Source organism: Pelobates fuscus, chromosome 11, assembly GCF_036172605.1.
Source record: "Pelobates fuscus isolate aPelFus1 chromosome 11, aPelFus1.pri, whole genome shotgun sequence".
In the NCBI taxonomy this organism is placed as follows: Eukaryota; Metazoa; Chordata; class Amphibia; order Anura; family Pelobatidae; genus Pelobates; species Pelobates fuscus.
In genome coordinates, this window is record NC_086327.1 from 76,061,546 (window position 1) to 76,089,503 (window position 27,958).

Genomic DNA, 27,958 nt, shown 5'->3' on the forward strand with positions numbered 1-27,958 from the left:
AAGGATAGGCAGCAGAGATGAAGTTAATTCCAAAGATAAATGTATTAAATAAAACACTGGATCAAATAAATGCAAATTAAAAGTCTACTAGTGTCCAAAGTATTGCCAAAATGCGTTTCGCCGATATGAGGCTTCCTCAGTTGGCGTGGTTCCATCTCTGTTACCTATCCTTGGGAAAGAAGTACCAAACATCTTTTAAACCCAAAAGAGATCCTAAGGAGATTCATACCAGAGCCAGGTCCAGTGTATGGCTCTTTCTTTGTGAATGTGTTTGAGTAATATCTATTTGACATATTATATATTGAGATATCTGCACTATTATGTACCTCTATATTTACAGTGATAAAGTAAGAAGAGAGGGAAGTATATCTTTATTTGCCACAACTTGCTCCACCTATTTTTTTGTGTGTGTTATATATGATGTAAGGTGAAGGTGTAGGGGATACCTCACAGGTGTTAAGAGCTAATATCACTTCTGTAGACATACCATTCTTTGTGTTTCACATAAGTGGCACTGTGACTGTCTCAAGCCTTAGATAAACCAATTCATCTTAATCCAGGTACTTTTCTCCTCTCCATGGCTGCTGAATTGCTGAGGAGGGCTGAAAAGAAGTTAAGCTCTAACGTGGCCTTTGCTACAAGAACAGCATTAGCCTGATATTGAAACCAGCAAATGCTACCATCTCATATCGAACTTCGCAATTTGCTGCCCTAGGTTAGGGGAATAGTACAACTCACAGCCCAGCTACATGTCTGCAGCAACAATATTACAACATTTGTTCATCATGGATACAACATCCTGTTCTTATCCCTACAGAATGCTGTAGATCCATTGATATATTTTTTTTTTAACATTTTTTTTTCTTACTTTTCAACTGTTTCTCTTCTCCTTCACTTTTTGTTTTTCTATTTTTCTCTGTTCTAAGTATTTTTTTTTAAATGTACAGTAACACAAGTTATGTCATCAGCTTTGCTATTGTACTCTATGAGTACTTTGTGCATTCAGATGTATCCGACTATCTTAATGAAAACCATTCTACGGAGCATAAAGTTGTTAGAGAAAAGCCATCAGTTGCCACAGATCTGTGCCGAAATAAGAATATCCTAAAACAGCAATAGTTGGGGAACAAAGAATGTTAATAATATTAAAATCTTCACAGTAAGTTTTCAGGAAAATATATCTGTAGACAACTAGTATGAACAGTTCAGAATAAAAATTGTATTTCAGCATTAGGCAAAAAGAAATTTGTAGAGAAGATTAAGAGGGAATAAAAAAGACAGAGCCGCACTGGCCCGCACACTAAGGAGACCCCCCGGGTGGCCCATGCGCTAAGGGTGCTGTGGTGCTTATACAGTGCGACCGGGTCCCTTCCTGTTCGCAGTTGGCTGGGAGGAAGTGAGTGCAGCACGTCTCTTCCTCTCACCGGAGATCAGAGCCGTGCGGGAGGAGGAAGGCAGGGAGGAGGGGGCCAGGCAAGGAGTTCCATAGGATAACTCCCAACTGACTCAGCCTGCCACTGGACCCCAGGGAAACCACCCTCCAGAAAAAGGTAAGAACCTGGGGGGTGTCTAAATGTAAATACAGCATGTCTGTGTGTGTGTGTCAATATGCCTGTGTGTGTGTGTCAGTATGTCTGTGTGTGTATGTCAGTATGTGTGTATGTCAGTATGTCTGTCTGTGTGTCAGTATGTATGTCTGTGTGTGTGTATGTCAGTATGTCTGTGTGTGTGTATGTCAGTATGTCTGTGTGTGTATGTCTGGTCTGTGTGTGTCAGTATGTCTGTCAGTGTGTGTCAGTATGCCTGTCAGTGTGTGTCAGTATGCCTGTGTGTGTCAGTATGTCTGTGTGTGTGTGTCAATATGTCTGTCAGTGTCAGTATGCCTGTGTGTGTCATTGTGTCTGTCTGTCAGTGTGTGTGCAGTATGCCTGTCAGTGTGTGTCAGTATGCCTGTCAGTGTGTGTCAGCATGTCTGTCAATGTGTGTGTCAGCATGTCTGTCAATGTGTGTGTCAGCATGTCTGTTAGTGCTAAATACAATTCTGCAAGCATGGGAAAATGGTAGATTCCCAGCTGCCCAGTGGTCAAAGCATTGTTGGAGCTGCAAGACAGATGAGGTGGCCACCCTTGTGATAAGAAGCACAAAACATTCTTGCACCAGGGCCCTCTTTACTTTAGTGTAGCCACTGCGGTGGGGTGTAGGGTGTGATTGAATGCCAGTGAGCGGGGGATGGGGAACAGGGTCCAGGGGGCCCAAACTAATGCTTGCCCAGGGTCCAATTAATATTATTGATGCCCTGCATTAGACACCAGAACTTTATTCTCCTCTGGAAGTTGTTTATTTATTACACAGCCACAGGGCCGCCATCAGGTGGTGACAGCCATCGTGTAGCGGCGGAATTGCTGCCGGTGCACTTGCACCGGGGCCCGCACGCTGATGGGTCCCATCGGGTGGCACACTCACTTAGATGGGCCCCATATCTTCAGGGGCCCGGTCAGCGCTGTGGCCGTGTAATAGTGCAACCTGGCCAGTTTATATATTTAAAAAAAAAAAAAAACAGCAGCAGCAGCAAGTGCTGCTGGAGGAAGTGGTCACTTCCTCCCAGCTCACTCTGCGCGGGAGGAGAGCCAGCCAGGCAGTGAGGGAGAGCCATGCCGACTACTCCCATCAGCCCCAGCCACCCTCCTGCAACGAAAAGGTAAGAAACAGGAGGGTGGCTGGAAAATGAGCTGTGTGTGTGTGTCTGTATGCATGCATGTATATTTGTATGCATGTCATTATAAATGTATGTATGTATGGGTGTCAGTGTCTATATGTACGTCTATGTATGTATGTCTGTATGTATGTCTGTCTCTATGTCTGTCTGTCTGTATGTCTATGTATGTATGTCTATGTATGTCTGTATGAATGCATGTATGTCTGTATGTATGAAGTCTGTATGTATGTCTGTATGTATGTATGTATGTATGTCTGTATGCATGCATGTATATCTGTCTCACTGTCTGTATGTATGTATGTATGTATGTCTGTATGCACGTCTGTATGTATGTATGCATGTCAGTGTCTGTATGCATGTATGTATGTCTGTATGAATGTATGTCTGTCTGTCTGTATGTCATTATGAATGTGTCTGTATGTCCTTATGCATGTGTGTGTGTATGTATGTTAGTATGTGTCTGCTTGTCACTATGTACGCCTGTGTGTCTGTGTGTGTTAGTATGTGTCTGTCTGTCACTATGTACTCCTGTGTGTCTGTATATATGTGTATGTCTCAGTATGTGTGTGTCAGTATGTATGCGTATCAGTATGTGTGTCTGTTCGTATGTATGTGTGTGTGTGCGGTATCTGTGTCCTTTTGTATCAGTGAATGTGTTTGTGTCTGTGTGTGTGTATTCCTGTGGGCGGGATTTGGAGGCGGTCCTTGTAGGCGGTCTTGGAGGCTGGCCCCTGGGGGCCCAGATCCTGAGCTCAGTTAGGGGCCCCAAAATTTCTGGTGGCGGCCCTGCACAGCCACATACCCTCTATGTCTGGTGTATGTTAAAGGTGACTCAAGCAGCAAACTATAAGAGATAACTTTCTTACACAGTTAATCAATTCTACAAAGGGAAGCCAAGACAATAGTGCAATGACTAATATCTATTTCTCACAATGTGCCCAGTGTTAGTACCCATATGGGTAGCTGCATTTTGTAGTCTTGCTTATCAATAGAAGTATGTGCATCTAAGTAGTGTTGTGTTAATATGTGTTTTAAAATGTGATGTACTATGCTTGCAATTGTAACACATCCGTATCCAATATGCATCACAGTTTAATACACCACTGGTGCTGTTTGTAGCATTGTGGCAACCAAGAAAAACAAGAGAGGAATCAAATGATGTGAGGGTGACCTCTGTAGGTGGAGTATGCCTGTGCTTACAAAATGGTTCACGCACCAATTGTGGCATGCACATATGGCTCTTGGAAGTGAGTACATGTTTTCTTTATTGTGATGGATATCATTAATTTGTGAATTCTTGTTTACTATTTTCTTGTTAAAAGTTTTTAACTAAACTGAAATGGTGACCAGTAATAAAAGTTTAACTTTATTTTTGAAGTCCTGTGAGTTCTGCCCATTTATGTATATTGTAAATTGTTGACGCATTAAGAACCAGCCATACACTGAAGTTTAAACTCTTGAGTACAGGTTTGCAGAAAGTTTAGACATATAAATAACATACATAAATATACACAACAGAAAATGCTCTCATCAAGATAATCATCAGTTATCCCAAATAGCCATACTTAAGCCATAATGTATAAAGTCATGTTTAATAGAGGGTAAAAATGTAAATAAATTAATCAGCAACTAGCACTTGGTGATAAGAGAGGCATTCACTATTAAGATGGAGTTGTTGATCTATCACATTTAAATAATATAACTTTATAAGATTAAAAAATAGTTTTGGTCATATGTTATGTCTATAAAAATATAGCCTTCCAACTACATCAAAGTACTTCAATTTTGGTAGATCCTAACTTAATTTAATCATAGCCAATGAAGTTACAGCTGTATACTGTACTAGGGCTCTCCTGCAAATCTATTTCAATCAGTGTAGATCAAGCTACATACTAAGACATTCCAGTCATTTCAACAACCTATTGGATGCCGTTAATAAGAAAACAACTGTCAGATGGGACACCCTCTGCCAAAATACTTTAACTTTTCTTTTTTTTTTTTAGCTCCTGGCCCCTACTGACTAGCTGTCTTGCTATCAACTCAAAGGATATTGTTGTAAAAAATACTCCTGCCCTGCAACAAAAAAACAAAAACAAAGCCTATCTTTCACTTCAGAAGGACAATACATTGTCTGCCTTTTTGCACAAGAACTAATCTTTAACAACTCTTCATTGGACTTGTAGTGACATACTCAAAAATAACTCGCACACGTAGCATTATGATGGAATAGGTATTGATTAGTATTGATTAGTATAAAACAATATAATATGATTTTGGTAGGAAGTGATGGGAGAAAACAGACATATAAAACCAAGAGCATTCTGCCTATACTGGCTATAATATACATATATCCATGAACAGGCTAATTACATGTTCATGGATATATGTATATTATAGCCAGTACAGGTTAATAAGAAAACAACTGACTCCATACCTGCACATGATCACTGCAAGGTAGCCTTCAAAAGACAAATGATGCTGCATAAAAATAAATTTTTAACAATGTGCGTCATCATACTTCCCAACACTGCGAGGTATGGAATCAGGACAGGATGTGGGTGAACCTAAAGGGCCATGCCAGTGATGCAACTTACATCACTGGCAATGCCTATAATGTGAGGTTCTGCCCAGAAAATGACAGGGCTGCCCAGAGAAGTCATGTGTCAGCCTGGTGTGAACGCATGCCAGGTTGCCTGACAGCCTCTCTGATTAGGCCCACATAGAGCAGACAATGCAGAGAGTTATACCGAAGCACACTTTTCATGGTATAAGCGCCCTTGTCTAATGATGTGCTGGCTGCGGTCAGTTTCCTGGTGTCTCTAGAAGTGAGACACCAGAGAACGAATTTAGAGCCCAAAGATGGTTCCAATGAAGCTGAGAAAGTTGGGGAGCATGTATTACTGAAGGCATTTGCTTTGTCTGCAAAACATTGAACATTATTAGAGGGTCCGAGTACAAAAGCCCAATATACATAACTAGAAGCTTTGTACTGTTCTTGCACAATCTAATTTACTGGAGAATCTCCAATGTACTGGTGACAACGCACATAACTGGTAGCTCCATATCCTCATAAAATGCTTGTTACTAGAATCTTTGTAATGCATTCATTAGCAATGTACATAGAGTATTATACACACAATGCACATTTTTGCAAGTAAGCCAAAATAATGCAAACTACTAAATAATTTATAATATATAAACAAACCCATAAAAGCACATTACTTGATGCTCTCTAAAACATTCACACAATGCACATTACTGGAGAAAGTGGAAACACATTCATACAATGCACACTGCTAACAACTCTGTCAAGCACAATCAGATAATACACACTACTGGTAAAAACTGGTAAAACACAAGCACACAACAATGCACATTACTGGATTTTTGGTAATATATTTATAAACAATGCACATTACTGTGGAGTAGGAGAGGATCCTCTGTGAAGATGGGTCAGCTCTGCTGCCTCCGGTCTCCAACCTCTCTGTGCCTTCATGTCAAGTGCTGTAATACAGGAAGGGCCTGTTTAGAGGTCATGCGGGCTTATGACGCTGTCGTCATATCTCGGATCTCCTACACTAGGCCCTGCCTTCACTACAGCACCACACAAGAAGACCTACAGTGTTCTGCTTTTTGAAATTACCATAATCTCTTTGTCCCGCTAGTAATGTCACTGAACTAACCTGATACTCCAAAGAGGGTAGCAACAATAACTGACTCCTGGAGTTACAACTCATTTTTAAAACATAGAAAATGTTTTATGGTGCATCACTTGTATACCTTAAGTTGGATTTTGCAAAGTCCACCTTAATTATAGAAAGTCTGAGACATCTTGTTTTCACAACAATTCCCATTTTGACGTGAAAATAAGTACAGACAGGTAATGTGTTTTAGACTTCACACTGCATTTCTACAGTTTCCCTTAAACACAGCTTTCTTTTTAAACCAAAGCACAGATTGTGTTGTAAGAGGAGAGGACCTATAAGAAAAACATGGTTAGTACCGTTTTGACCTTTTGTGTCTCTTCAGCATGATTCTGGTCCTGGTCTAGAAGCTGAAGTTTCTCAGAGCATATTTGTAGTTGCCAAATAAAATGTGCTGAGAACAAACAATAAAACGTTGCATAATGTCAAGCAGAAGTAGAAAATGTCCTGTTGTGAATCACCTGCGTATCTCAAGTTGGACTTGGAAGTTGGAAGTCTGTCTTGGGCACAGACATTTAAAAAAAAAAAAAAATCACATTTCCACAGCTATCCCAGAATTCCAAGGTTGAAATTCAAATAAACACTAACAGACATTGTGTTGCTAATGTTGGTCTCACCACAAATGATTTGGAACCTTGCAATATACTCAGAAAGAGACTTCAAGACCAGAACTGGTGTAATGCCTATTCAACATTAGGTTAAAACTGTACAGTCCATGGCTGGTTTCTGGTAATGATCACAACCTGTACTTTGTTTAAAAAATAAGCAAACAAAGGAAAAAAATAAAACATTCCATATTGGAAACAGTGATTACTAAGTGTAACCGCAAATATGTAGGGTGAAGTCTGAAAAAACATGATACTTGCCTGGTTTTATTTGTATTTGGCTTCTGGGATAGCTGTGGAAAAACAAATATGTATATATCTATAAAGATAATAATGGAAGCACTCATCTAAAAAACTATATTTCGTAAGGTGTCAATGTATATCTACATATATGCACATGCAAATCATCTCTCTCTCTCCTAAGCTTCTCTCCTCATATATGAATAAAGACAGAGTAACATAACTTAAAGGACCACTCCACTCTTCCAACCCACCCCCCAAAAAACTCACAATTTAGTAGATATACCCCCAATGAATACATGCATGCATATTTTTATGTATGTATTCATTGGGAGTATAGTCTAAAACAGTTTACAAGAGCTCCAGTTCTTACGACTGCTGCCTTTGTAAGCCCCTCCCCCTTTTTCCTGGAAGAGACTTTCAGTCTCATTGAGAAGCCTCTGACATGGTCCCCATGTGCACGCGCACCGCAACATGCCCGACGCTTGCGTACTGCTGAAGCTGGTCTGAGGTCAGTTAGGGAGGGAGGAAGGAATCCTCCTTGACTGTTTGATTGACAGCCTGAGGGGGAGTTCCCTAGTTAATTTATAAAAGTTCTGATTTCTCATAGAAATCAGCACTTTTATAAACTGGGGTGTGAAATTAGACTTTGCATGTGCAACAGCAGAGCTGAAAACATGACATACTCATTAAAAGTAATAGTAACTACATTCATGATATAATAATGAATATGTTTGGCAGACAGGACGAGAGGGGGACCACTGGCAATTTGTGATAGGATCAAACATACGTTTTACAGTGTGTGTGTATATATATATATATATATATATATATATATATATAAAAAGGTAGTGATGGCAGCACTCACGGTCTCCAATAAAATTCTTCTTTATTTGGCAAGGTTAAAACATAGGATCAACGTTTCAGTCCCCACATGGGACTTTCATCAGGATCAATACCTATTCATCAGTATTGATCCTGATGAAAGTCCCATGTGGGGACTGAAATGTTGATCCTATGTTTTAACCTTGCCAAATAAAGAAGAATTTTATTGGAGACCGTGAGTGCTGCCATCACTACCTTTTTCTGGATATTAAAGTCCCAGGCTACGCACCCAGCAAGTATTCATATTTATACTTATAGTCTGAGTGGAAAGACTTCCTATTGCATATATATATATATATATATATATATATGTACGCACTGTAAAAAGTATGTGTGTGTATATATATATATATATATATATATATATATATATTCAGCTTTCTTGTATGCAGATAGAAGAATAATGTGCATTGAAAAGTTAGTTTTCAAATTTTTTAATTGCACTTACATTCTGCCTTGGCGCAGATAAGACAAGCAGTAGTGCTGTTGAAGAAATGAAGTAGAGCTGCCACAGCTACACTGATGTCCGTGTTGCTAGGGTGAAGGTTTAAGGTTGTGAATCTCTGGAACTGAAATCGTGAGGATTCTTCAGGGGAGACTTTTATATGCGGAACCTGAATAAAGATCATACAAAGAGAGAGGTAACTTAAAAGTACAATTTGGGATTCCATGTAAGATTTCCATGAGTGGGTGATGAGACAGAGACAGAAAGGGAGAGATCAAGAGGAGTGAGTCGAAAATGGTGATAGTGTAAAATAGAGGATACAAGTAGGCCATAAGAAGTGTTATAGAGAAATAACAGTGGAGAGTGATGGAAGTAAGTGAGACAATTTGGTTGAAAGTAACTAAAATTAAAATGATGATTCTGTATTACAAAATACCACCACCTGTCATACACCTGTCATGTCAAAGAGAGAGTGTAGAATTATATATGTATTAGTTTAGTGATATAGATGTAAAATAAATGATGACATTAGTATATTGTAATACCGTTTTATATTATTATTAATTTATTTTAATTGGAATGTAATATACTATTACATTAAACAAATTAATTACAAAAAAATTCAAATAACAATGGGAGAGTAATAGATAGGGATGTTGTAGAGAGGAGAAGTGGGGAGATATCTATAGGAGATCAGTGAAGTGTAAGCAATTTATAATTAAATCGGGGCGCAATTAGACAATTGTGTTCAAAGGGAGATTAAGTTGCAATAACAGTGGTAAGAGGTGAATGGAGTGACTGCGTAGGTAACAATTGAAAATAAAGATAAAATAATTCATCCTCAAACAATATGTGGACTTTACAAGCAAATGGGTTCCAAATGTAAGTGGAAAACTTCTCCTACACCTGGAATCTGAAAATCTATTTATTTTAATTGGAATGTAATATACTTTTATACTTTTATATTAATTACTTTGCTGCAGAAGGATTTTGATAGACTGGAGGACTGGGCACTCAAATGGCAGATGAAATTTAATGTTGAAAAATGCAAAGTTATGCACTTCGGCGTAAAGAATACACAAGCAACGTATACCCTTAATGGAAGTGAATTAGGGATAACAACACACGAAAAGGACTTGGGAATTGTTATAGACAACAAACTATGCAACAATGTGCAATGTCAATCAGCAGTGGCCAAGGCCAGTAAGGTATTGTCATGCATGAAAAAGGGCATTCATTCTCGGGACAAGAATATCATTTTGCCTCTCTATAAATCACTGGTAAGACCACATATTGAATATGCTGTGCAATTTTGGGCACCTGTTCTAAAGAAGGATATCATGGCACTAGAAAAAGTGCAGAGGCGGGCTACAAAATTAATAAAAGGAATGGAACATATCAGCTATGAAGAAAGGTTAACAAATTTAAACCTATTTAGTTTAGAAAAACGTCGCCTGAGAGGGGATATGATAACATTATACAAATATTTCGGGGCCAATACAAACCATTGTGTGGAAATCTATTCACAAACCTGACTTTACATAGGACACGAGGCCATGCGTTTAGACTAGAAGAAAGAAGATTTCGTCTACGGCAAAGGAAAGGTTTTTTTACTGTAAGAACAATCAGGATGTGGAATTCTCTGCCTGAAGAAGTGGTTTTATCAGAGTCCATACAGATGTTCAAACAGCTACTAGATGCATACTTGCAAAGACAGAATATTCAAGGATATAATCTTTCAATGTAGGGTAATATGTGCTTGATTCAAGGATAAATCTGACTGCCATTCTGGGGTCAAGAAGGATTTTTTTTGTCCTAGCTTGTTGCAAAATTGTGCTTCAAACTGGTTTTTTTTTTTTTTTTTGCCTTTTGGATCAACAGCAAAAAACAGGTGTGAGGAAGGCTGAACTTGATGGACGCAAGTCTCTTTTCAGCTATGTAACTATGTAACTATGTAACTATGTAAACAAATTCATTACAAAATAATTCAAATAATAATGGAAGACTAATAGATAGGGATGTTGTAGAGAGGAGAAGTGGGGAGATATCTATAGGAGATCAGTGAAGTGTAAGCAATTTATAATTAAATCAGGGCGCAATTAGATAATTGTGTTCAAAGGGAGATTAAGTTGCAATAACAGTGGTAAGAGTTGAATGGATTGACTGATTAGGTAACAATTGAAAATAAAGATAAAATAATTCTCAAACAATATGTGGACTTTACAAGCAAATGGGTTCCACCTGTAAGTGGAAAACTTCTCCTACACCTGGAATCCGAGAATCTATTTATTTTGTCAATCAGTTTATAACCGATAGAGAATGTATCTACATGCAAGACATTAATAGAATTGTTAGTATCCTATATTTCTAATGACAAATTGGAAGAGGTACTTTGTTTATTATTCAGTTCTTGAATTTTAAAGCTGTGATTGTAGACATACTTGATCCAATCTTAACTGCATAACATGTCCATGAATGGTCATTAGACATGAAGCGTACATGTGAAATGGAATTTTCTCAAAAATGTTTGAAAGTTGTGCAACATGAGACATAAAGCTCATTAAAGGGACCATGTAGTCACTATAACCATTTAATCTCTCCCTCCATTCAGTGTTTAACCATCATTGATCAGTTTAATACTAAAAAAAGGTCCCTGGCCAATCACAATCCAGCCCCTACTAGAGGTATGGCTAAGTACACAAATGATACCCCATATTTGTACAAAGGAGCTGTTAGACCTCCCTTATGCCATATGGCAGATGGGAGCATATTCATAAAAAGAGAAACTAGTGAATGGTAAACAGGGGTTGGGGCCTACAAAATATTGGGGGAGACCTAGTCTCCTCATTCCTCTAGCTATATAGGGGACTTTAAATTAAATAATGGAGGGTGCACATATCTCTGTTCATGCTTCTGGCCCCACCCTCAGACCTTGCCTTGCCATGGAAATATTTTTAAAAATTGAAGATAGGAGCTGCTCTCAATTCCAGCAGACACTCAGTGCACTGGAGCAGGACCAGCAATCCCACAACAACCAGCAAACAAAAAGAAAATCTCCAGGCACTCAAGAGCAGCAACGTTTCGACCTGCTAAGAGGCCTTTCTCAAGCTTGACAGATGAGCCCTTGCTGGGTAAAGATGGGTCTATTTTTTGTCGCATTTGTTTTTTTTTTATTTATTTTTACATCCTTTTTTTTGGCTGATTTTTTTATTTTCAATATTTTTGTGACAGGTATTATTAGTTGAAGGGTTATTATTATGATTAAGGGGAAGCTAGCTATTTTAATGGGATTTGGCTAGGGGCTTGGGGTCACTTACTTACTTCCTTAGCAACTTGGGAGGGGACAACAGCCATGAGTGGGGGACCATGGATAATGGCCGGACATTATGATGTCCCTCCATTCTTAAAAAATCAATAGCCCCCCACCAGTTGTCCATGGATAGAAGGAGAGGTGTGGACAGTGATAATTCAACTACTCATAATTTAATGTTAAGTACCCCACATGAGTCCCATGTCTTGGGGCATGGGGGAGGGACTAAATATCCCCCTGTATTTTACTGGCCCCATCACCATGTGATGGGACTCTCTAGCAACTAGGCAGCAATGTCTGCCCAGTCATTTGTTTGTTTTGTTATTTTGTATTATAGTGAGCAGCCACTGTCCATTCACTCTTTAGTAGATGTGCCCCCACCTATAGCATAGAAGGAAATGGCATAAGGGAATGTTATAAACTTCCTTATAGTAACATGGAGGTCATATTGACCCCATTGGCTTATTTATTTACTAATTTATTGCTTTTCAATGTGATTGTAGGAATGGAAAGTATTGTTGAAATCAAAAACTAGAGCTAAAGTCTCATCAGACACCAACATGCTATACTTTTTGCAGTGGTGTGTCTTCAGTGAGTACCCTCAAGACATGATGAAAGAAAAGTAAAAAAAAATGCAAGTGTAGATATTGTTGAGGGATTTCCAATGATAGACTAGATTCCTTTGAGGTAAGAGGCTCAGGACAGAGTTTATGACTGAAAGCAGATGTGGAAGAGTGTGTTTGTGTGGGGGTGGTCTGAGTGTGATTTTTGCAGGACTTGGCTGAATGTCATGGTATTACTTGACTGTGATGTGCATGTGTGTAATATGTATGTTTGGAGTTGGTTGGAGTATAATTGTGTGTGACTGGTTGAGTGTCATTTTATATGGGGATTGGCTGCATGTGGAGTGCCCTGTTTGAGGTCACTTCCCTAAGTATAGCAATCTCTCGTGCTAACTCTAACATGGGGGAGTCACACAGTGAGCCTGGGGACTGCCTATCACTGGCATACATGTCTAATTTTGAGGATGTAATTGACAGGTAGGGGAGGGACAATATTTTCAAAGAGCTTTAAATTAAAATATATACATTTGTGAGCATTTCTGATAGCAAAATGTAAAGATGGAATTTGATGATCTTTAATATACACCTATTTTATATACACTTTAATATAATGCACATTTATTAATAATATATTCATGTACATATATTGTGTGTATGCTCATACATACACTGAACAAAATAATACATGCAACACTTGTGTGTTTGCCCCCATTTTTCCTGACCTGAACGCAAAGATCTAAGACTTTTTCTATGTACGCAAAAGGTCTATTTCTCTCAAATATTGTTCTCAAATCTGTCTAAATCTGTGTTAGTCAGGACTTCTCCTTTGCTGAGATAATCCATCCACCTCACAGGCGTGGCATATCAAGACAGCATGATTATTGCACAGGTGTGCCTTAGGCTGGCCACAATAAAACGCCACTCTGACAGACACACACTATCGCTGATATTGACACATTCACACACATACACACACATACACATTCTCTCACACACTCACAAATTATTATTGTGTTTTTATTATTTCTAATTAAGTCCACCCAGCTTCCTTACTTTTGGGAGAGCTGTAGTGGATCCTTTCCCTTGGGTCCAGTGCAGTTGCTTTGATCCTGTCATCTTGCTGTTTTTCCAGCACTGCTCCCTTGTGCACCGTTTAGTGATGCCGTGGCCGGAGTGACATCATATCCCAGCTCCAGGTATCAGAGGAGCAGTGCAGGAAGATGACAGCTCCCTCACCACATGGCTACAGCCTCTCCCCATATTGTCCAAATTTGGACAGAGTAGTCACCTACCATCCAAATAAGCAGGTGCCTACTCTGCCTTAGCACACAGATGGCACCTGGATGTGGCCCCAAGATGGTCAGTCTGCTTCCAATCAGTAGCTTTCCATTCATGTAAAAATGGTACCTTTATTTGTGACTGTTAAACCGTGGTCTGCAGCATGAAAAACAATGCAATTAACCACCAGGCTAAAGGGGACCACACAAAGTATCAGTGCTCAGTTTCAATACCTACACTGTGTGACTTCTAGAAATGTCAACACGGTGCGTGTGTATCTGATGAAAACGTGTTCCCCAAACTCCTGGACTGTGTGCCCGATATACTATTATTCATTAGATAAACTGATGTTATGAAAGGGATAGCAGTCAACATCATGGTCATTCATTTTATTGCACTATCACTTCATCTATCAGTGCCACTTGCACCTGTCTCTCATTTTTGTTTTCTCTCACAGCATGCCAAAACATGGTGAGACTGAACATAAAGATCCAAGGACGTTCTGCCTGTCACTACATCCTCTTTGCGAGTAATTTACATAGTCTACAGTTTGTAGTGCCTCCCTCAGGCTAAATTACTTGCACCAACCAATAAAAGTAAAGAAGCATAGAAGAAACATGGTGGCGGATGAGTGCATGAAGATCAGATTTAATCCAACATTACTTGAGGAGAACACATAATTCAAAACAAAAAAATATTTATGGAGGACACATAGCACATAAAAGATCCATGCCAATTATTGAACTTTATGAACCTACATCTCAAGAAATGTATTTACTTTTTCTTATGTCATCATGTGCTTCTCTTATGTCATCATGCCGTAAAATTGTAGGTTTAATTTGAAATACATACATATGCACATAATAATAGGTTTTGTTTGTGTGTGCCTTACAGGCCTTATCAATTTATTAAAAAATACATTGTATTTTTTTAACTCATGCCATCTCAAGTAATTTTGCTTTTATTTTATTGTTAGTTAATATGCTCTGAGATATGTTCAGTACAATCATACAAATACACAACACATATTTTTCCTTTCGGATGTATGGTGAGCTTGCAGTTGTTAACTTGACTCTCTTTGCACCTACCTCAACCATTTTTTAGATTTTGGTGAGGTAGCATGGAAATGAATCTGTATGTAGCAGTTGTTGTTTCCTCTTATCCTCTATGGGAAATATAAAAGCAGTCACTAATTGCTAACAAATAAGAAGGTGTCATTAAAACTTAAAAAAAAAAAACATTGGAAATTACTCGTCAGTGTTATAATCCAATTATTTTACTTATCAATCCATTTATCAAATGCCTCATTTCCATGTTTTTTGTCCTTAGAAAATCAGTTCTTATTCTGCACTCTTGCTAATTATTTCTCTCTGATTTGTTTATGAGCTGTAATTCAGGCTTTTTTTGACCATCGTGACTTTGTTTATCGTTCTTTCTTTGTTTATCGTGACTTTGTTTGACCATCGTTCCTCATGCGTGCCAGTTTCTTCAAATTATTCAGTTGTCTTAGTCACAGCATTTACAGTGACTTGAAAAACTCCTGTACTCATTTTGAAGGAATTCACTTGCATTTATTAAAGTAATTAAACTTTCCAATTGAAACTAAGCACATTTTGCCGTTTAGTGCTTCTTTGCATTCAGGAACGACAAACCTCGTTTTATGCATGGACACTCACCTGTTAACTATAATTGGTGATTAATGGTTAATTGGGTATCATTCTAGTTAGCTTAGAGAAAATCTAATAAAACATTGCTATGCTTAAGTGAAGTAAGTTGGGTCGATATCTAAAATTAAGATATATATTTCTTTCACTAGACATGCTTCAAATGTAAATCATCTTCTTTTGGACAACCATTTCACTTTCCATCTTGATTATCAGATTATCAAAGTAGAAATATAATAATCATAAAAAACTTGTTTTCAATCTGATGCACTCAAATGGCTGACTGGTACTGTCAAATTATACCATTTTCTTTCAATGTTATATTTTAGTGAAGTAGTGAATGGTAATTATCATAGTTTTATACTTTTAGTAACTCAACAAATAACAATTTCTCTTTTCACACACATTTATAACGTTTACAAGTCATTTTATTTTCTTAAACACAACTGTCTGTATCTTTCATTTTCATATATGGTTCATTTCAGTTAATATCTCATGATGAATACCAGAACTTAAAGGGTTACATCAACCACCATGACCTTTTCACTGATTTGAAGTGGTCATGGTGGTAGGAGTCTGGATGTGCAGTGCTTCTGCTTGAAACCCTGCATATTCAGAGTTTTTTTTTTAAGCTGTGTTGGAGGCTAGTTGCACCCACGACACACTCAGAAAGTTCTGGGCTGCTCTTTGTCTATTTTGTGCATATTTTAAGTCTGTCATTAGCACAGCACTGAACATTGCTGACAGATGTGAACATTTTCCACCTTGCAGGCAGAGCACCTGCAAACATCAGACAGACAGATTTTGCCCTCCCTCCCACCAAGTGGGCGCTTCCTTCAACCCTCCTCTGTGACTTAAATTTTTATTAAAAAAAATGTCAATTCCCCTAACACTCTCCCACCCCTTCCCACTCCCTTCCTCCCCCGCACCCCCTTTGCCGGCTCATATTGAGCACATGTGCTTTGAGTCACCAAAATAGGCCAATCATGTGCTTCTCCATGAGAAAACCATGATTAGACTGTGAGAGTGCCATGTGTTGTCAAGAAGGGTATGGAAAAATGCCTGGCAGTGGATAAAGGTAATTTTAAAATATTTTAACATGTTTATTTATTTATTTTTACAGGGAGACCTAACAGTAAGCTTTTAAGGGCATTGTACGGTTAAGGCCAAATTGTTTGCATAAGGGTTGGAGCAACCCTTTGAGTACACTGTCCATTCAATCCATTTCTTCAATACTTGTTACTTTCTTAGCCATGATATATGTAACTTGTCTTTAAAGCACCCATATTGCACACATATCACCTAGGGTGGGCACTATGGATAATCACTGTAGTTACTTTCATTGTATAAATTATCCTATATCATAATCCCCTTTTTCAATTTGGTTTTAGAGCAGCATATCATTGTAGGTGTAAGGTAGATTAAACTGAAGATACAGGAAATCCTAGAGAGAGACAATACAGCAGGGTGAAAGTGCAGTACCCTAAAGAACCAATAATTGGCATCTATACATAATACACTCATAAGACTATTGCAAAGGTAAAGCCTGTAATAATCGTTCATGTCTTCATGCTCCCAGAAGAATTGTATCCAATATAAATAGACAATTATAATGTAATAAAAGATAAAAAAAATAACAATAGTGCAAGACAAGCATAAATGTAAATGCATATGTATTATACGTAACTTAAAATTTCCATAAAAGAAGGCGATTATTTTAATTAATATAATTTCTTTTTTATTTCAGAAATTTATATATCATTTTTTTTTATATACTTTCATATCTATCCCGATATATATATTTCATTTCGAACGAGTGCCAAGTTGGATATTTTATTGTTATATATATATATATATATCCATGGCAGCACAACAATGGGTAGCTCCTCCCTATCCCTAATTAGACAGGAGCCTAATTAAAACAGAAGGTATAAAAAAAACCTGGCCTATCACCAGGAAAAGTGTTTTTCTACCTAAAAATACCACAGAGACACTTACAAAATTGTGGGGTGGGGCCAAGCAACTAGACTAGATGCCATTTCCAATAGCTCCAGGCCCAAAATCCCTAATCTACTAATGATAGAAACCATAGGAAGAAACTACAAATAAGAGGAGTACTTGAATCAGTGGCCTCTGAAGAGCTCCCACACTTACTGAGGAGAATGCTGACCTTGATATTACCCATTAAGCTAGTTAAATCCATACTGGTGGATGGAGTCTACAGGACTGCAAAATCGCCAAGAGTCCCGGTGGCCTCCCCCAAGGACATTACAGTAAGATTCTAATCCTATGCGGACAAACAAAGACTAATGGCCATCCTTAACGATAAATCACCCCTGGACTTTGAGACACAGTCTGACTTTTTTTCAAGACCTATCCCACGCCACCTTACACTGGCGAAAACGCATGTGGCCCCTCACCCGACAACTACAGGACGCAGGCTTCACATATCGCTGGTCCAACCCGAGGGCCCTAATAGCATACGCGGAGGAGCAGTCATACAGCGCCACATTGCCTGATGAAGCAGCACTAGGCACAAAGGAATCTAGGGGGTCCCGACCTGGTCACATGTTGGATGTCTTTACTATAATGCCCCCTTGGTTAGAGGTCTGTAACATATTCATCCTCACCTTGCGACATCGATAGTGATTGCCTTGCAAACAAATACGGTAGTGCCGTTCAGCGGCCGTGTGTCAATATGTCTGACCCTTGCAGCATGTTGATGGGCGCCGGCCGCTGTGGATCTACACCAATTTGTAGCCCCACGACCGCCCACGGCATGGATGATGTAGACGTGCGCATGAAGTCACGTAAAGGACGCACACGCACGTTCTGGGGTCAAAGGCTGGTTATGGCCAATCGGATCCACAAGAGGGGTATTTAAACTAATCTATTTCTTCAGCACATTGCCTTGTCGTGGTTTCCCTAGTGGTTGTCCGAGAGTGTTTATTTCTGGTTATTGACTTTGGCTTCATTTGACTTCCCTGTATTCTGGTATCCTTGACTTTTGGCTTTCCCTCATCGTTGTGTCTCATTCTGTGTCCCCGACCTTGCCAAGTATTCTGACTATTCTTAGGTATGTTAAGTCCGGCCATTCAAATGCCCGGTAAGACGTTACCTGTTAGTCCTAGGTGTGATACAGTTCTATGTGCTGGATCAACTTGTAATCCTGACATTACAACATGGCCATAGATCTTGTAGAATTGTGTCAGCACACAGCTGCTTGCGAGAGAAAGCTAGAGGATCAAGTTGCCCAGGCTTTCAGTATGCTTCTTATCCGAACAGTGCATCTACAGCCTGCGGTTTCTCCAACTACGTCACCTCCGTCTAGTGTACCTCCACCTATGGTACATAAGGCACCTACTATCTCCTCCCCCGCATTTTAAAGGTAAAGCCTTAGCTTGGACCAATCCATTATGGGGGAGTATTAGGAGTATTGCACATAATTACCAGGAGTTCCTTGCGGAATTCAAATGAACATTTGAACCATTAGGCAGGCAGGACGATGCCTCCACTGCCCTAATGCATCTCAGACTATGCCATAGAATTTCGCACCTTGGCATCTGTGGTAGACTGAACTAATAGCGGATTAATCTCTGCATTTAAAAAAGGATTATCCAAATCAATTCTGGACGAGATTGCTGACAAAGATCTACCAAATTAAATTAGTTCATCACATTTGTTATGCAAACTGATAATAGATTAAGAACCAGAGAAATTACCAGAAACATAACTAGACGTATGACTGTGTCATTGGCACCTTGTTTCTCCAGACCTGTTGTTCCTGACCTCCCTACACAGTCCGAATCTGAACCTATGCAGTCGGGGTTCACTAGACTGTCAGAGGCAGAAAGACAATATAGGAGAAGAGAGGGTCTATGCCTATACTGCGGTAGAAAAGGACATATGAGGAGTGCTTTTCCCAGACGTCCAGAAAACATACGCATCTAAGAACCGTAAGGAGACAGGTCTTAGGTGTGATGGATATGTCCTCTGGTAACAACCAAAATAGGTTTCTCCTTGATATTATGGTCCTGTGTAATAAAAATAACTTTTCATGCAAAGCCCTGATGGACTCAGGTGCAGCAGGAAACTTAATTGACATACATTTTGTTAAAAAAACAGTTAATACCTTTCAAGGAGAGATCATCACCTCTCGCTGTTGAGGCTATTGAAACCTTGCCTATTAACATTTCTATTGGAGCTCTACACAAGGAAGACATTACATTCCAGATAATTGTGTCTCCTTGTCCCATCATATCAGAATTACCTTGGCTCACTAAGCATAATCCTCAGATTGACTGGGCAAAGGGATAAATAATGGAATGGGGTATAGAATGTACAGAAAGATGTGTATTACCCATTACCAAAAGAGTGGGCATCGTTACTTTACCCACTACTACGCCTCAGACTCCTGAGATTCATATACAATACTGGGAGCTAAAGGAGGTATTTAGTAAGAGTCAGACCAATATTCTAACTCCTCACAGGTTATATGACTGTTCCATGAACATGCTACCCGACGCTATGCCCCCTAAAGGAGCAGTATATAAATAATGGTATTCAGGGAATTAGGTAGCAAACTTAAGAAAAGGACCTCCAAGGTGGTATCCTATGAGATAGTACCTATGCCACGCGCCACAGTAGAAAGGCAGTGCGAGATTAGAGAGGCCAATGCTTTGGGTTTTTAGAGCACTTGGGTACAACCTTTATAGTAGTGATGGGTTGCACCTAAACAGGAGAGGGTCTGCAGTGCTGGGGGATAGGATGGCTAGAAAGTTGGAGGAGATGGGGGGTGAAGACGGGGGGATGGGCAAGCTCAGAACAGAGAAGGTATGTAATGTTGATAATTCACAAAAAGTACAAGTGACTCATGATATTAAATGTATGCTTATAAATGCAAGAAGCCTAAATAACAAAATGGGGGAACTAGAGGCAGTAGCATACACTAAACAATATGATATAATAGGCATAACTGAAACATAGTGGGATGAGACACATGACTGAGCAGTTAACTTAAATGGGTACATGTTATTTAGGAAGGATAGGAAAAACAAGAAGGGTGGTAGGGTATGTTTGTATGTCAACCATGAGTTAAAGCCAAATCTTAAGCCAGTGGAATGTGAAGCTTTATGGGTAAATTATCTGCTTGCGGGAAAATAAGGGAAATCAACTATTGGTTTGGATATGTTATAAACCACCTAATGTTAATATGGACGAGGAACAACAGCTGTTTGAGCAAATTGAGAAAGCTGCAAATCTGGGTAACACATTAATTATTGGAGATTTTAATTACCTGGAAATAAATTGGGACAGAGGGACTAGTAGCTCAGCAAAGGGAATAAGGTTTTTTAACTTGTTAAATGACACCTTCATGTCACAACTTGTACAAGCACCAACTAGAAAGGATGCTTGTCTGCACCTGGTTTTAACAAACAACGTTGATCTTTTGACCAACATTCAAGTAAGTGAGCTCTTGGGAAATAGTGATCACAATATAGTGTCCTTTGAAATAAACTCAAAAAAACAAAAGCACATGGGGAATACTAAAACATATAATTTTAAAAAGGCCAATTTCTATAAGTTAAGGGCAGCTTTACAATAAATTGACTGGCATAGACTCTTAAGTGAAAAGAACACTGAGGATAAATGGAACATCTTCCAAAAAATATTAGAAAGGTACATTTCTCAGTATGTACCATTGGGTAATAAATATAAAAGAAACAAATTAAAAACAATGTGGCTTAGTAGAGAAGTAAAACAAGAGATTAAAAATAAGAAAAGGGCATTTAAAGCATTTAAATCGGACAAATCAGATGCATCTTTTAAAAGACACAAGGAAGCCAATAATGCGTTCAAAAAGGCAATTTGATTTGCTAAACTTCAAAATAAAAACATGAAAGCTAAAAAGAGCAAAAACAACCTCAAAGCATTTTTTAAGTACATAAATTCTAAAAAAACAAAAAATTAAAGTGTAGGTATACTAAAAACTGAAATGGGGGTGTTAGTTAATGAAGACCATGAAAAGGCAGGAATTTGAAATATATTAAGGAATAACCCATGGCAATAGATGTGCAAATGATTGCTACTAAAAACTTGCAGAATAATTGTAATTGGTTAACTCAAGACAATGTGCTGCAGCAACTAAAGAAAGTTAATATAAACAAAGCTCCAGGGCCTGACGGTATCCATCCACTAGTACTTAAGGAACTAAGTGTAGAAATAAGTGAACCTCTGTTTTTAATCTTTCAAGATTATTTTCTTTCAGGAAGTGTTCCGGAGGATTGGAGGAAGGCAGATGTGGTAACTATATTAAAAAAGGGTTCAAAATCCTTCACTGGAAATTATAGACCTGTGAGCTTAACTTCTGTGGCTGGGAGAATATTTGAAAGGTTATTAAGGGATAATATTCAAGAATTCCTTGAGAAGAACATGGTTATCAGCAATAATCTGCATGGTTTTATGAAGCACAGGTCATGTCAAACTAACTTGATTGCATTCTACGAAGAGTTAAGTAGAAGTATAGATCAGGGTGTTGCAGTGGATGAGATCTTTTTGGATTTTGCCAAGGCATTTGATACAGTTCCACACAAGAGATTAGTGTTCAAACTCAAGGAAATTGGTCTAGATAAAAATTCTTGTTCTTGGGTAGAACATTGGCTTAAAAATAGAGTACAAAGAGTTGTTGTTAATGGTACATCTTCAAGCTGGACAGAGGTGGCAAGTGGTGTCCCTCAGGGGTCTGTTCTCGGCCCCCTTCTGTTTAACATGTTTATAAATGATCTTGAAGTGTTTGCAGATGACACAAAACTCTGTAAAATAATACAATGTGAGCAAGATATTACTTTGCTGCAGAGGGATTTAGATAGACTGGGGGACTGGGCACTCAAATGGCAGATTTAAGTTAATGCTGAAAAATGCAAAGTTATGCACTTCGGCGTAAAGAATACACAAGCAACGTATACCCTTAAAGGGACACTCCAGGCACCCAGACCACTTCTGCTCATTGGAGTGGTCTGGGTGCCAACTCATACTACCCTTAACCCTGCAAGTGTAATTATTGCAGTTTTTCATAAACTGCAATAGTTACATTGCAGGGTTAACTCCACCTCTAGTGGCTGTCTATTAGACATCGCCGCTGTCACAGGTAAGTCACTGGAGGGGTTTTCACCCCTTCAGTAACCGGGGATTGGTGGGTGGGAGGGAGAGAGACCCTCCAGTGCCAGAAAAACGGATCGTTTTTCTGGCACTGGAGTTTCCCTTTAATGGAAGCGAATTAGGGATAACAACACACGAAAAGGATTTGGGAATTGTTATAGACAACAAACTGCAACAATGTGCAATGTCAATCAGCAGTGGCCAAGGCCAGTAAGGTATTGTCATGCATGAAAAAGGGCATTCATTCTCGAGATGAGAATATAATTGTGCCTCTTTATAAATCACTGGTAAGACCACATATTGAATATGCTGTGCAATTTTGGGCACCTGTTCTAAAGAAGGATATTATGGCACTAGAAAAAGTGCAGAGGCGGGCTACAAAATTAATAAAAGGAATGGAACATATCAGCTATGAAGAAAGGTTAACAAATTTAAACCTATTTAGTTTAGAAAAACGTCGCCTGAGAGGGGATATGATAACATTATACAAATATTTCGGGGCCAATACAAACCATTGTTTGGAAATCTATTCACAAACCGAACTTTACATAGGACGCGAGGTCATGCGTTTAGACTGGAAGAAAGAAGATTTCATCTAAGACAAAGGAAAGTTTTTTTTACTGTAAGAACAATAAGGATGTGGAATTCTCTGCCTGAAGAAGTGGTTTTATCAGAGTCCATACAGATGTTCAAACAGCTACTAGATGCATACTTGTAAAAACAGAATATTCAAGGATATAATCTTTCAATGTAGGGTAATAACTGCTTGATCCAATGATAAATCTGACTGCCATTCTGGGGTCAAGAAGGATTTTTTTTCCTAGCTTGTTGCAAAATTGGAAGTGCTTCAAACTTTTTTTTTTTGCCTTCTTTTGGATCAACAGCAAAAAACAAATGTGAGGAAGGCTGAACTTGATGGATGCAAGTCTCTTTTCAGCTATGTAACTATGTAACTATGTAACTATGTAACCTATCCATGATTATAAGATCACTTTGGTTGGATTCTCTCAGAAGTGATGTTAAGGAATATGTGCAGGCCTGTTCAGTTTGTGCAGTTTCTAAGGTCCCTCATAAGCTTCCTTGTGGGTTGTTGCATCCACTTCCCGTACCTAATGTTCCATGGTCCCATTTGTCCATAGATTTCATTGTGGAACTTCCTAGTTTTAATGGCCGCTTTTCTAAGATTGCTCATTTTGTTCCACTCAAAAAATTGCCTTCCTCCAAAGATCTGGTTCTTATTTTTGTACAAGAAATTGTCCGACTGCATGGCATTCATCACAATATTGTTTCTGACAGAGGTTCTCAGTTTGTGTCTCGATGTTGGAGGGCTTTCAATAAACAGTTGGGCATTGAATTGTCATTTTCCAAACCAATGGCACGGCTGAGAGGGCTAACCAGTCATTAGAATTGTATTTGCGTTCTTTTGTCAATAGCACTCAGGATAATTGGTCGGAATTACTACCCTGGGCCAAGTTTGCAAGGAACAATGCTAATCATGACTCTTCTGGACAAAGTCTTTTCTAATGTTCTGCCAGCTGTTTTCTCCGACATGGCTATTCCTGCTTTGCAAGATCACCTTGCATCTATTCGTGATACTTGGACCAAGGTTCACTCCACTCTCAAAACTGTGGCTGATCATTTAAAATTTTATGCAGATAAACAGCGGGGTGCAAACCCTGTTTATACCAAGTGCGTGAGAGGGTGTGGTTATCATCGCACAACGTTAAACTAAAAGTTCCTAACATGAAGTTTGCCCCCAGATTCCTTGGTCCATTCCGTATCATTAGGAAAATTAATCCCATCTCTTATTCTCTGGCACTTCCTGCCTCTTTACGTATTCCCAACATGTCTCCTTGCTCAAACCACTGATTTGCAATAAGTATGCTGTCCCAAGTATTCCCCCTTCTCCATTGGTTGTTTCTGGACAGGAGGAGTATGAGGTCTCATCCATAATCGATTCCATATTTTCTCGTGGTTCCTTGCAGTATTTGGTTGATTGTAAGGGGTATGGGCCTGCAGAGCATTCTTGGGTTCCAGCTTCTAACATTCATGCTATCCGCAAAATTCGTTCTTTCCACACCAAGTTTCTTCTCAAACCTGGTCCTGCACGCGCAGAGGGTGATCTTTGGGTGGGAGGTAATGTAACATATTCATCCTCACCTTGTGACATCGATAGTGATTTCCTTGCCAACAAGTATGGTAGTGCCGTTCAGCGACCATCCGTCAATATGTCTAACCCCTGCAGCATGATGATGGACGCCGGCTGCTGCGGATCTACACCAATTTGTAGCCCCACATCCGCCCACGGCATGGACCACGTTGAAGTGCGCGTGATGTTACGCAAAGGATGCACACACACGTTCTGGGGTCAAAGGCCGGTTATGGCCAATTGGATCCACAAGCGGGGTATTTAAACTCATCTATTTCTTCAGCTCATTGCCCTGCCATGGGTTCCCAAGTGATTGTCCGAGAGTGTATTTCTGAGCATTTATTTCTGGTTATTGACTATGGTTTCGTTTGACTTCCCTGTATTCTGGTATCCTTGACTTTTGGCTTTCCCTCATCGTTGTGTCTCAGTCTGTGTCCCCAACCTCGGCAAGTATTCTGACTATTCTTAGGTATGATAAGTCCGGCCATTCTAAGGCCCGGTAAGACGTTACCTGTTAGTCCTAGGTGTGATACAGTTCTATGTGCTGGATAAACTTGGAATCCTGACAGGGTCTAACTGCAAGCCAGACACTCCTTAAATACCAATCAACACTATTTAGCCTGGTTACCGATGGCAGTAATGTGTGACATAACACAGACTAGTAAAATGGGATTCACCCTAAGTTACTAACTTCATAAATAGTCCTTATAGTTCTACTGACCTACTACCAAACAAGGACACACAGGGCCTATAGCAACGTCAGATGGTGTGACCTAGCACAACACTAGTTATCATGCACGCAGTAGTAGTCTGCCCTAGACAGTTACACCGCACAACTCTTAGACCCTGGGAACTTCTCATCGCACCACACGCATAGGCTCCAATAATAGGTCTTTATTGCAATATGTGCTATCTTGTACTGCAAAAAGTGCTCTTTCATATTGAAAAATGTGCCATGAATCAGAATGTCAAACTTTTCCTTTTATGACTTGCTTCTGTTACACATGTTGCTGCTGTTGTGACATTCCATGTTTACGTGTCTTTAAAACATGCACACGAAAAATAAAGATTTTTTTTTAATTAATTTGTGTCAGCGTGTATGGTTAAATTCAAATTTCTATGCTGTACCAATTTGTTGTAGCAGCAGGTAAGACTGTGTTAGAACTGACAGGCAATAACTATGGTATCAATGTATGCAACAGAACTGTAAGATGAAAATTGGTGTATGACACTGCCATAAATAATATAGACAGGCAGCAAAAGCATGTATGACATATCCCTTGTAGAAAGCAAACAGGGATTGTGTAAGCCAGAGCTATAGATAATGTATATAAAGGGCAGTGAGAGTGTGATAATAGAACTGGACAGGGCCGCCATCAGAAATTTTGACAAAGCACAAGGTCTGCCCCTCCCCCCACCCCACTCCCTCCTGGGCCCGCCCACGCCCTACCTAGTCCGCTGACAATGATGCAGGACTGAATGTGGTGTGTATAGTGGAAGTGAATTAGAATGTGTGTAATGGATGTAGTGTTTGTGTGTATTAGATACTGTTTGTGCAGTGAATGCAGAGTGTGTGTTTGTGTAGCGGATGCAGTGTGTATAGTGAATGCAGAGTGTGTGTTGTGTTAGTGTATGCAGAGTGTGTGTTGTGTTAGTGTATGCAGAGTGTGTGTTGTGTTAGTGTATGCAGTGTGTTTGTGGTGTTATTGTATGCAGAGTGTGTGCTGTGTTTGTGTATGCAGAGTGTGTGTGGTGTTTGTGTATGCAGAGTGTGTGTGGTGTTAGTGTATGCAGAGTGTGTGTGGTGTTAGTGTATGCAGAGTGTGTGTAAATGTGCAATCTGGGGGAGGGGGAGGAAGGGGCATTTTCCCATTAATATTTTATTTTTTTATTAAATTAACCCCTTAAGGACAGAGCTTCAGAAGCTTGTCTTTCACTTAATGACAACGGCATTTTTTGCATTTTTTGCTATTTGCGTTCAACTGCAATTTGCATTTTACTAATTTATTGCACCGACACATATTATATACCGTTTTTTAAAGGACAGAAAGGGCTTTAATTTGATGTAACACATGTATATATAAATGCTTATTTATTATAAAAAAAATACAGAAATATGCAAAAAAATGAATTTTTGTGTGTTTTTTTACAGTTTTTGCAATAATAATGTGTACATAATTAGTGCAGGTTAAGGAAAGTAATTAAAAATAAATTCATTTAGTTGTTCTGAATTACAGAATATATAATGTGTCTGGGATTTTCAGTTTTTTTTGGTAGTTACAGGTCACAAAGCACAAGGAGTAAAATAAACTTTTTATGTGGAGCGATTTTAGAATTTGGTATGTTTGTCTTGTAAGCCTAATAGCCATAAAAGAAAACAAAATTGCCACACAAAAGTATATATTTATATAAAGTAGACACCACAGGCTATTTACCTAAGGTTGTTTTGACACTTTCTACGTAGCCATTTTACCGCCAACCTCTGCTAAATATTGGAGTAAAATTGTGTTTTTTGGGGGTTTTCGCACACAAACTTATAACAAAGAACTTCTCATGTGTATTTTGTAAATTTGGTGTGTGCTATTCCTGTACAAAGTTTTATTATGTGTTCAGTTACTTCTGCTGAGTACAACGGTACCCCCATTGTATGTCTTTGGCACTATTTTGTGAAGCTACAGTGCCATATAGGAGACCTGTCCTTTTCAGTATTCACAGTAGAATTTTGAGAGACGGATTTAATGAGCCTATGCTTCCATTTGGGGTATTATAGTAGTTTGACTGTTCAAAAAAACCCCACAAAGGCCTACCATTTGTAAAAGTAGACACTCCAGGGTATCTCGTAAGGTGCATATTGTGCCTTAACATGCCCCCATTTTTTTACCATTACATGCCAAAGTATGTGGTAAAAAATAATTTTGTGCATATTTTACATACGGATTGCATTTTTGCTGGGCATTTTGTATATTTCATGTGTGCCACTAAGTTCAAACCCCCCAAATTATGCTCAGCTAAGTCTTCTGAGTAAAAGGACACCCCCATTGTATGTCTATGGCACTATTTCGTGAAGCTACAGTGCCATACAGGAGACCAAGCCATATCAGTTTTGACCGAACTTTGAATTTTGACGCCGGGCCTATGTGCAATTTCCAAGCATCTTTGCAGGTTTTAAATTCAAACTACCCCACAAAGGCCTACCATTTCTTAAAGTAGACACCCCAGGGTATTTCAAAAGGCATATTTT

The 27,958-nt window shown here is 39.0% G+C and overlaps 1 protein-coding gene across 1 annotated transcript in view; it reads right to left on the bottom strand.

The window, feature by feature from the left end:
* Nucleotides 1-27,958, bottom strand: part of GRIK4 (glutamate ionotropic receptor kainate type subunit 4) — a 758,447-nt gene that overhangs the window by 185,408 nt on the left and 545,081 nt on the right. Inside the window, exon 6 of the mRNA XM_063436300.1 lies at nucleotides 8,599-8,764. Coding sequence (XP_063292370.1) covers nucleotides 8,599-8,764 — 166 coding nt within the window. The remainder of the gene's footprint in view (nucleotides 1-8,598; nucleotides 8,765-27,958) is intronic.